Consider the following 11,714-nt stretch of genomic DNA (forward strand, 5'->3'; position numbering starts at 1 on the left):
CTGCAGTTAATTTGCAGCTGTTGAGGAGAGAGGCTGGAGGGATTTCAGTTCAGATATGACTTGAGGCTAAGGATGGAGAGAAACAATTGAATCAGAAAAAGGGTTTGTTTAGGCAGAAGGGAAGATACCAGCTTCTGCAAAAATTCACTTGCCTTGTCTTACACAATCAGAGCTTTRTCAGCTACATCTTACAGAACTGACATCAGATCCCTCTTGAGTAGGCGACTTTTTTATTCTTTGAAAGCTTTTACTTTAATTTAAAAGGTCACCACCAATCAATACACACTCAAACTACACCAAAGAGCCAGTGTATTAATCTCTGAAAATAATCAGCATTTTTGCATGAGTTGTTATATTTATTAGCATCAATAGGAAATACACAAAGTTGTAGATGAAATCCTGATACTGAATGTTTTAGGAGAAACCTTTTTTCCTCTCACACCTACCTCCTCCTTTCACTATTTGTTCTGACTCCAGTCTTCCTGACTTTACCAGCCATATTCCACTCTTTTCATATGGGGATTGATCTGCTGCATCTTGTTTCCATGGAGGAGAAAGACGTTTATGGAAGTTCTAAAATTTATAATTTCTGCTTCCAGAGAGTGAGAGTACACATAGTCTATGCTGAAACATCATCTAGCACATTACATCTCTGAAAAACAAAGCTAAATTAAATAATGCAAATATCATGGTGTAAAATAGCTCCCAAAGGAGAATCAGTCTTACGGTAACAAAACGCTTCTATAATTTAAAATGTTTTTAAAATATTTTTCTGAGGGAATTTTGGATAAAGGTACAGATGCAATCTCTTCAGGTCATGGCTGTTGTGATGTCAAGCCTCTGAGCAGAAAGCTGTTCCTTTTTTTTTCTGCTTTTCTTAGGAATATTACCTCAGGAAGGCTCCCTTGGGGTTTTGTTGACACAGACCAGGATGTTCTGATTGGTGCTCTTTGAGGTGATCCTGTAGGTATTTACTTTTGCTTGCGGAAGAACTGCCACCAAATTCCCCTAGAAGCATGGAGCCAGCTGGAGACATGCCTGCTTTTGCAGGTGGGTCTGTTAAAACTTCAAATTGCAATTGCTKCTCTTTACCCAGTAAAAGGATCATAAAACTGGTTCTTAGAACTTCTGCATCTGAAAAACATTAGATATCCTGTAGCATTCTCCACCTGCCCCCCTCCCCTCATGTTTGGTGTATCTTCTTAGGAAGGACAGAACCAATCTCTAGACAACCAAGGCTGCAGGAATTAAAAATGCAGCACACTGGTGAGAGTATGGAACTTGACTCCTAAAGGAACCAGTACAACTTTTTCAACAGTGTGGGAGAGATAAAGCTATGTTAATGGGCCTAACACCTCTCTCATGCAACCAAAAAGTGCAGAAATCTGTTGTTCTGTGTCTTTATTGTCATTCTTTATAAAAGATCAGCAGGTTCTGGATGCGGAACTTAAGCAATGCCTTTGATAACTTCTGTTGGGGGCTTTTGGAGGACTTCCACAGGCAACTGATGGCAGGGAGCAACATTCAGTCAAGAACAAACGGTTTCAGGATGGTTAGCTTCTTGTCCCTAGAATCAGGAAGTTGGCAGTATGTTTGCAGCAAATCTGTGACAGAGCTGACCTATGTCCACAAAAACAGTTCATGATGCCAGCTGAGGTCCACAAAAGGGAGGTTGAATTTTGTGCCTAGCAAAGTGTCAAGGACATGGTTGCAAGTGTAACACTGCACATGTGTAGGTGCAGAAGTTGCCTTGTTCACACCTCAACTTCTTAAGACGTATTTTTCCTAAAGCTACTATTCCACCTGAATCTGCTCCTTCTCAAGCCAGCCCACTACCAGCAGTGCTTGTCAAAGGAAATGGCCAGAGAGAGAGAGAGGAAAGAGAGCCGAGGCATCCTGAGGCTGTGAGTGCAGCCGATTGTCTCTCCCTGGGGTATTTATAAGCTGCATACTGGCGGGCAGGGGTGGGCAGTTGGCACCGTGACCTTGGGAGCTGGGAAGCCTGACTAGAATTCCTGGGAGCCATGTGAGCTGGACTGGCAGGAGCAGCTGCAGCCAATGGGGAAGAGACYAGCACTGGCTGCTTGGATTGAGTTTCACTCCTGTGGCTTGAGATTTTTCTCTTTCTCTCCCTGTTGTGMTTTTCCTCTTTGTTTACGGGATTGGACAGACGAATGCACTGATGGAGCACTAGCAAGCAAGATGTTTGTGTAGCGGAATTGGGATTCTGCCTTCAGTGCTGAGCAACCACTTCTCACCATTGCCTACCACAGCTCCAGCCCCCTGGCATGGCTGGGCGTTTACAGCTCTGGGCCGTCTGAGCACACAACCCGCCCTCTTCTAGTAGGGTATTTTATGTTGTGTTCTCTCGTAAGCACGTCATTTTTGCTCTCCTTAGAGGTTTTAGTGTATGAGGCTTTTTAATCCATGGGAGATGGGTCAGGACCAGACAAAGCAACAGATAGAGAAAGGACTCCATCTTTACCAGTCTAACCAGACCGAAAAGGCCCTGCGAGTCTGGATGAGGGTTTTGGAGAAGTCTGCGGATCCTGCTGGCAGGTTTCGGGTTTTGGGTTGCCTCATCACTGCTCATGCAGAGATGGGCAGATACAAAGACATGCTGAAGGTAAGGTGAACTGGAGATGATTGCATGCCATTGTGTCGCAGCCACGGTGGAACGTGGCTGGAGATCAGAACCTGAAAGGGTGGGGGAGGGGGGTACTTTGTGTATAACAGAAAATACCAGCTACTGAGTGCTTGTTCTGGGCTGACCAACAGCTCCAGCCCACAAGACATACAGAATATGATTTTTCACTGGGTCTGGTTCCTCAGGATTCCTGGGTTATTTAAGTTCTCCAGATAATCATGAGAACTTTTATTGATTATTTCCCACATACAGGCACACCATGTTATCAGGATTCAGGAAAAGGTATGACATCAGGGCCTTTGTCCACTGCAAGCTGTTTACAGGGTGTATGTCAGCATACAATGAGAACTCCAGGTGGATTCTGTGGAATAAGTATCAATCTTGTGGACGCACATCTGTTATCTTGTTCAGCTTCCGGCTGATATCTCATATAGATCTTACATTAGTGTTTTTTAATTGCAATTATTTGTTTGCAAGGGGGATGATTAAGAGGGAAAAGAGGATGCTGTTCTGGTGAGGTAGTTGAGACATCCTAGAGATGTCTCATAGTTGAGGCCAGAGAGCAGCTCCCAGTTGTCAGGACAGCATAGAAGAAAGAAGAATGGATATGGGGCTTGATGGAAGAGTGGTAAAAAGCAGCTGAAGTTACATTTCAAGCACATGAAGATAAACAGTTCAATTACATGAACAAAAAGAAGCTGGTGTGTAGATCTGAGAAGTAACAATGTATGCAGAGAACAGCAGGCAGCAATTGGTAGGGTGATTCAGGAATCTAAGACAAGGCAAGAGGATGTTGTAATAAGAAATGTTAAGAAAGTATCCAAGTCTGAAATAGGTCTTACTAAAGGCCTTTGATATTCTTGTCCTGACRTTTTTGGTTGCCTCTTACTACACTGGTTATCATTCACATTTAGAACAAAATGTGAAGGGGGTGTCTACATCTCATTGAAAAGTTCTTGGTAGCTCTGTTTGGGAATTGTAGCGGGAAGAGGGGTACATCTTACGGGTAAACCCATGCACATGTCAAAGCCCTATATTGAAACCAAATACTTAGGATGAAGAACAAAGAGGAGGTATTAATACACTTGGAAAACATTTGAAGACAATTCTGTTAAGTGGTGTGAAACTAAGTGGTGGCAAAAACAACAGACTGATTGGAGAAGAAAGAAGAAAAGGTAAGATGTAGCTACCTGAAGGAAATACTGATGACTTCATGGGAAGAAAGAAAACAGGCAAAGGAGTGAGCATAATATACCTGAAAATTAATTTGTTACCTGAGAACAGAAATTGGGATTAGAGTGGGTGAATTTTAGTTCTTCACGGTATTAGGAAGGAAAAATGGCTTCAGTCAAACTAAAGATTTTATATAGCGAGTGATCAAAGAGAAAGGAGCACTTTAGCAATAAGCCATTGAGAGAGGAAATAACTGGAGAAAAGGGGTCAGAATAAAAGGCATGAAATAAAAAGTGATTTAAGAAAGGTTGTCATGCTCAACCTCTTTTGGAGAGGACAAATTACTTTTCACCAAGAAAAGAGGCTGTGGCAATCAGGAAATAATGAAGAACTTGTGCAAAGTTAAGGTAATGTGGGGAAGCATGAGCTAGTGCACATCACTGAGTCCACAATAGCAGCTTTCCTAAACTTAAGGAAGCTGAGAAGATAATACAAACCCAACATACACAATTTATGGTTATTGTGGTTTGGGGGTTTTGTTTGGTTTTTTTTTTTTTGTTTCCAAAGAATGTAGGATGTTCTAGTAGCATAAATTATTACATGTAGCCACTGTACAAAAAGTGATTCCCTTGGGATTTCCCATCCATAATCCCAACTGATAATCTAATAAAAATTGCTATTTACCTTTGCTACTGGTACAAATTCAAGATAGCAGCATGCTTGGTTTATCACAAAGCAGAAGAGTTACTGCTTAGACAAGTTTACACCCTGAAAGAAATATACTTCATTTAAGAGAACAGTATGCAACAAATCCTGAAGGTTATAGAACTAAAAGTGTCAAGATCAAGACTGTAATTTATTCATAAAAATAATTTAAGAAGTAGCTTACTTTTTTATTAATATTTTTAAGAGCTTAGGAATTCCAGAGAAAGTGGGATACTTTAAACTGAGTGCAAGAAAACTGAACTGCATTGGGTCATATCTTTCCTGCTTCACCAGCTTCTCTTTAGGGATATTTAACAGCTTTTTACCGTAACTGCCAGCCTAGTTCATCTTCCCTGCCCAGAGACTGTGTGGAGAGAGGGAGAGGTTTCTTCAGCATGTTCACAAGCCTTTTAAGCCACCAGATAATTGCTCAATGCATATGATGCTCCTTTATGTGCTGATGGCCTTGTCTGCCCTGCCCAGAGATTAGCCTCTTCTCCAGTACCAGGTGCTACTCTGTGGGTGCTTGAGCTGTATTTAAATAATCTACAAGGTTGTGTAAACACTGTCTTTACTCAAAGTTTGCAGTGGTACAGATTGACACAGCACGGGAGCTGGAAGACCCGGATTACCTTACAGAGAGCTACCTAAACCTGGCTCGCAGCAATGAGAAACTCTGTGAATTCCAGAAAGCAATCTCGTACTGTAAAACGTGCCTGAACATGCAGGGTACCACTGTGAGYCTGCAGCTGAATGGCCAGGTGAGCCTCAGCATGGGCAATGCCTTCTTGGGCCTCAGCATTTTCCAGAAGGCTTTGGAGTGCTTTGAGAAAGCTTTACGCTACGCACACAACAACGATGACAAGATGCTGGAATGTCGAGTCTGCTGCAGCCTTGGGAACTTCTACACCCAGATAAAGGTACAGTAACCTAAGGGACAGAAGGGTGATTGTCCCACGGATTCAGGAGAGCATTGGAAATCGCATGAATTTCAGCCTGTGTCTTTCCTTTAGGAAGTGAAGAATCGAGAGAGCCTTGTAAGCTAAAATCCCTTTGTAAAATCCGRATGGAGTACTCTTCTCCACAGTAAGGATGGGAGGATTAGTATCATGTTTATACAGCACAGCAGAAGCAGCTGTGAATACGTGTGTTGAAAAGATCAAACTTAGCTTCAAAGAAGATCCCATCAGAGACACAGGGCTGGCAGCCAAAACTCATGGATTCTCTATTTGTACCACTATTGTAGGCWAAGAGCTGCCAGGAAGCAGCTGTAGGTAAAACCAGGCAGGGACTGAGCACGGGGGTGATTTGCCAGTTCTAACTTCTAGTACGAACAGCAACAAATACATTTTTCACACAGTCTTTATTTTGTCACTACTGGAAGACTCACCAGCTGCAGTGTGGTGAGTCTATCAGTAAATTTCCCTTTTGGTAAATTACCAAAAATAAAGAAAATAGCACTGTGCTGGATATTTTTCTGGTGTGAAATAAGAAGGGAGAAAGGAAATATAAGAAGTTGTACATTGTGGAAATTCTCCTTTGTGCATTGTGGAGAATTAAAAAATTATGAGGACTTTTTCACTTCTACAGTCCCATATAACTTACTTGAGAATGGATTTAGATATTTAGATAAGTTTTACATAATTGTTGTAAAATAAGACTAATATCTAACATTAATGTAAAAAAAAGATGCTTTGAAATGAAAATGTATTATTACTTAGTGTGAATTTGATGAGGCCATGATTCTTATTTCCTATTTTCTGCTATGATGGATAATGAGCTTCCTGGAGATCCCAGTTCTCCTTATGGAGAAAATGAAGGCTCCATGTAGATGTTGTAAGCAGAGATGATTTAAGAACACAGAAAGTTTTCAGCCTTTGATTATATAGGAGGGTAAATGGTTCCTGCAGAATGAAGTTAATGGCATACTACATAAAATTCATTTGCTGGGTCATTGCCCTAGTGTCCTGAACCCAGAGAATAATATGAATTCAGCATATGGCAATCCCACCTTTCACAATTTGCTATCCACCAAAATACAGCATGTGGAAGAAGAGCAGCACGAGACTAAAGACATACAGAAATCTGGTAGCTGTTGCAGTGTTAGTAAAGAAAAAATAGTCGAGCTTTTTTCTTTCCTTTTTGCTTTATTTTTACTGTGACTGCTATCTGTGTGCTTGTCGCCTCATAGGACTACGAGAAAGCCTTGTTCTTCCCATGTAAAGCCGCTGAGCTGGTGAATGATTACGGGAAGGGCTGGAGCCTGAAGTACCGTGCCATGAGCCAGTACCACATGGCCGTGGCCTATCGCAAGCTGGGGCGCCTGGCGGATGCCATGGACTGCTGTGAGGTACAGGGTCACGGAGTGGGGGGCTCTGCAGGGGACCTTGCACAGGACTGACAGCAAGAGACACACCAAGGCATTCACACTTGACTCTACATCTTGCTGCCTTCCAGTCTTAGAGCTGTGGTATCTGTAGCCCAGGGAGCCTCAAAATTTGGGTCTATGAATGGCCCTTGGTTAGGAACATGTGAAAAAGACTTCGCCTGCCTTAAAAGGTGGTGCCATTTCTTTGGAGCTGATCTTTCAGTGGCCAGAGCACAGAGTCCCAGCCTTGCTGCTCTGAACCAGGAACAAGCTCTTCTACTGACTAGAGGCAATTTCTTTCAGGAGTCCATGAAGATTGCCCTGCAGCATGGTGACCGGCCGCTGCAAGCACTGTGTCTGCTCTGCTTTGCAGATATCCATCGCAGTCGCAGAGACGTGCAGGTACAGCTCTTTCCTGGAAAGATGGAGGGAATAGCAAGAGGTCATGAAAAGCATTTCAAAATTGTTTTCCTCCCTGCTTCTGCAGACAGCCTTTCCTCGGTATGACTCTTCCATGAGCATCATGACAGAGATTGGAAACCGTCTGGGCCTGATCCAAGTGCTGCTAGGAGTGACTAAGTGCTGGATGATTCAGAAGGAGCTGGACAAGGTCAGTTACAAACTTGTTTCTACAGAACTTTGTTAGACAAGATTAGAGCACAGTCTTGTACTGCACTTTGATGAGGGTACAGTTCAGAAGACACCTGTACCCCCTTGGTTCTACCAACAAGATCTGTTGCTTGTACAGTCAAATTTCTCTGAACCGTCTCTCTCAGCCGGGAATTTGTTACTAATAGTAGGAGCATCTATTCTGAGTCAGACTGCTAAATTACAGAATTGTCTCATTAGTCAATCCTGATGACTTTTAAGCTCTACACTGAGAAACCAGCACTGGAGGAAGGAAACCTTATGTTCTGAAATAGATTCCCCTGCCTACTTTTTAATTACATGACTAAGCTCACTAAGCATCACTATGCTAATGATGTTTAGACAGCTCTACAGCTCCACCACGTGCTTTGCAGGCAAATGTGGCATAAAATTCCTGGAGAAACTTTGAAGGTCTATAAACGATGTGAAACAGAGAAATAAAAACAGGAATTTATTTGTGCTCAAATGAAGCATCCCAGATATCAACATGTCCAGTCTATGTCTGTCAGAGTAAACAAGTTCAGAGTGCTGTCAGCATCTGAGTACCTCCACCAGAGAATCAGTTGGGTGAGACTCACCGTGCTATCTCAGTAAGTAAATACTATGTTTGCTAGCAAGGGAAGAAGAAATTGTGGGCTTGAAAAGTTTGCTCAGTGTCAAAAGAATGGGACAGGACACAGCAGGTAGGCCTCTGCAGGAGAGAGCATTCAGAGCACTCATCAAACCCTTACATTCACTGATTCTGTCTCCAGCCACTGCCACCCTCTGATATCACAAGCAGCTCTCATTTGTGAGAACATGGTGAAGGCTTTGCACAGAATCCTAATCTTGCCAAAACCCACAGAAGAAAATGGAGGAATCTTGTATTCTGTTCCAGGCATTAGAGGGAAGTCTGCTCTACTGGGTCAGGGATCTTATCTATGGAGCAAATGTGACCTCCTTGGGTGTCACAGCCCTGAATACTCACTCAAGCCTGTTCTTCAACTTGCCAGTCCCACTTTCCATTTCTCATGCTACTCATGTCTACATCAGCTACCTAATAAAGCAATTTGTGAATTTTCCACTTGCAGCTTCTCTGGTTTTGTCCTAGTGTCTTCCATCTTCTCAGTCTCTTTGGCCAGTTAATCCATTTGATTTGCATGTAGTCAATGCTATTGCAGATTCTCCCAGGCTGCTTACAGTTTGCCTGCCCTCATTCTTGTGCACTCTCATATTCCAGTCCAAGATAAACTGTCCCCTACCCAACATGCCTCACTTTGATTCTCAGTCACAGTCATTAATTTCAGGGGTTTCCAGTACATACTCAGTCTTCCAAAGCACAGTTTGCAGTCACGTCCTCCCTGCTGGCCTTCAGTTCCTGCTTCCCTCTTCTACCATTTTAATATCCTAGGCTGTTGCTGCCACCACAGGCTAATGCCATCTCTGCATTCACAGTGCATTTTAGTATCTCATCTGGTCCTCTCCTCCTACAATGGCAGTAATGCCAAATTATAGGGTAGAAGTTTTATAATGTTCCTCCTGAAAACTACTGCATCACAAGGGAGACCTCTTCTTCCCCTTGGACAAATATGAAGCAGATCTCAATAGATCTGGAAAAAAGAGACAAATTATCAGAACAGCAAGGAACACTGTGACATCTAGGGGAAACTAGGGACTCATTTGGTATGACAGCTGCTATGCTAAAAATTTCCTTCAGATTTAAAAAATGGATAGCAGAACACTCCTACATCACACCATGTGTAAGTAAGGCAACTATGAACAGCAGGGAAAAAATGGATGAGTGTGGTGTACTGGTGCTGCTGCTCCCTTTCCTCGCCTCTTGTACAAGTGCCATTAGRGTTGCCCAACAATCATGGAGCCTGCAAGGCAGCATGGGGACAAAGCTTGCTTAGCTTGTGCTCCATCCCAGCCCCAATGAGCATGTGTGACTGAGTTTAAGTAAGTCTCTACTCTCTCTACTTGGAAACACCARCCTCTGCCAGCACTGACTCTGTGTGTCTGGAACAGAAATGCAGCTCTTGGATTACCTGTAGTCTTTCAGAAACCAACCTTTTCTCATGCATTAACTTTTGGGAGGGGAGAGAAATCTGCCAGAAAGCTTTCTTGATTCTCCAGAGTTACATTGATGCTTCTTTATCCAAATTTTACTCTGTACCTCTTTACCTCTTCCTTTTAATAATTTTCAGAGGATATTCATACAAGCCTGTTTTTTATATATTTGACTGAGAACTAATGACAAGTGCTCTCCATTCACAGGCTCTGGAAAGCATTGAAAAGGCCCAGGAGCTGGCAGAGGGACTAGGGAACAAGGTAGGATCCTACAGCTTCTTTTCAGCACTGTTCATAGTCTGTCTTCAGGCAATAGAAGAAGTCAAACACTGGAGTATCCAGACTTCTTGTTCCCATTAGCATTCCTATCAACTAGTGAAGGCCTGGGATTTGCTTTGTCATCAAATGTTTGGCTGTGGGCAGTTGCACAGATAACCATCAGTATGCAAGTCTGAAAAATGAGTGAGGAGTCACAAGGGGACAGGCAAAGGGGAAAGGAAAATAGCAAAAATGGGGTATGAAACAGACAGAGAACTAGAGGATTAGAGGTCTCTTGAAAAACATTTTTGCCCTAAGAAGCTGCTGAACTGTGTGCTGGCTGGAGGTAAAGGAAAGTAAAATACATTGCATGCCWTGGGTAGCTCAGGGAAACCATCAATGAAAGAGCTGCTGAGTGTCTCAAACCTGGTATTGCCTTTTGTGACAGGAAGAATTAATGGCAGGAAGTGCTGAGACCTGCTGATGTTTCTCCAGCTGGCTGATAGGGCTGTAGTGTTCCCACTCCTGTTTGTCATCTGTCTTCACCCTGTTGTTCACTTTTCTTATGTTTCTGTCCATGTGCAGCTTGGCCTGCTGAAACTCCACTGCCTGTGTGAAAGGATCTATCGCACGAAGGAGCAGCAGCGAGAATTGCGTGACCATGTAGTGAAGTTCCACGAATGCGTGGAAGAGATGGAGCTGTACTGTGGCATGTGTGGAGAGTCCATTGGGGAGAAGAACAACCAGCTCCAGGCACTACCTTGCTCCCACTTCTTCCACTTGAAGTAATTAGCTGGAAGTACTAAATATTAATGTCATTACGTTAGTCATAGGAAAGAGTAGCTTATGCCCAGAGTAGTCCTAAGCTGCTGTTCCCCAGGTCTTTGTCTTGATTACCTGCTTAACTTTGCTTACCTTTGTCTTGATCCTGCCTTGCAGGATACCACTTCAATGCTGAGTCTCATGGCCTTGGAGGGTGAGATTTAGCCATGACATCCATCACACTCACACTTCTGTCCTCTAAATGATTGTTCACTGATGTACTCACTTTGTAGGTGGTCAGCCCAGTTAACAGATTCTTATTTGATTCCTCCCGGGGAATCAGTTTTTCACTCCCAAGGGCAGTTTGCATTTTCCGTGAGTCCCCTCACTTTCTGTCTTGGCTAGTGGCATAGACRTAAAGAAGTTGTTCAGCTTGTTACCATGCTACTGCTATGAACGAAGTTAGCCGTACCATTATTTTATTGTAAAAGAAACGTGAGCAATACAAAGCACACTGATCTAAAAATTACAAATTTAAAAACAAAGTCTCACACTGGCACCAGAATTAGGATCAAACTACTGGGCAGAGAGAGATGCCTGATGAGCTCTGTGGATTTGTGTCCAGCAGTACCGGAAAACATTAAAGGAACCTGCCGAAGTRCCTCCATGAAAAGAATGGGGAAGAGATCCAAGCTCTGCCTGTGGCGGGAGGGCCCACGGGAACAGCTTTGTGGTGTACAAAAGCCGTGGAGCGGCCTTGGGGGAGCCTCCGGCAGCGGAGACTCCCCCGACCCGACCTCCTCCCGTTGCAGGTGCCTCCAGACCAACGGGACCCGCGGCTGCCCCAACTGCCGCCGCTTGTCGGTGAAGCCGGGCTACGTGTGACCGCCCGCGGGGCTCGGCCGGGACCGACGGAGCCGCTCCCCGACCCCTCGGGCTGTGCCTGGCGGGGGCGTCCTCGACCGAGCCTGYGCGGAGCCAGCCCGCTCCAGCCCCACTCCCTTCCGCTCGCTGATGTGTACGGGCTCTGACTGGAATAAAGCGTTTCTCCAGGACAGCGCCCCGTCTGTCTCCACCTCCGGGCTCCGCCCCGGCCCCGCCCCG

The 11,714-nt window shown here is 44.0% G+C and overlaps 1 protein-coding gene across 1 annotated transcript; it reads left to right on the plus strand.

The window, feature by feature from the left end:
* The first annotated feature begins 1,968 nt into the window (after nt 1-1,968).
* Nucleotides 1,969-11,558, plus strand: RAPSN (receptor associated protein of the synapse). Its single transcript, XM_057364643.1, has 8 exons — nt 1,969-2,626; nt 5,107-5,445; nt 6,717-6,875; nt 7,197-7,295; nt 7,381-7,503; nt 9,798-9,851; nt 10,434-10,633; nt 11,423-11,558. The coding sequence occupies exons 1-8, from the start codon at nt 2,411-2,413 to the stop codon at nt 11,493-11,495; spliced, it is 1,263 nt and encodes a 420-aa protein (XP_057220626.1). The 5' UTR covers nt 1,969-2,410; the 3' UTR covers nt 11,496-11,558.
* The last annotated feature ends 156 nt before the right edge of the window (nt 11,559-11,714 follow it).

Source organism: Malurus melanocephalus, unplaced genomic scaffold (genome assembly GCF_030028575.1).
Source record: "Malurus melanocephalus ecotype Western Australia unplaced genomic scaffold, MMel_1.1 scaffold_2, whole genome shotgun sequence".
In the NCBI taxonomy this organism is placed as follows: Eukaryota; Metazoa; Chordata; class Aves; order Passeriformes; family Maluridae; genus Malurus; species Malurus melanocephalus.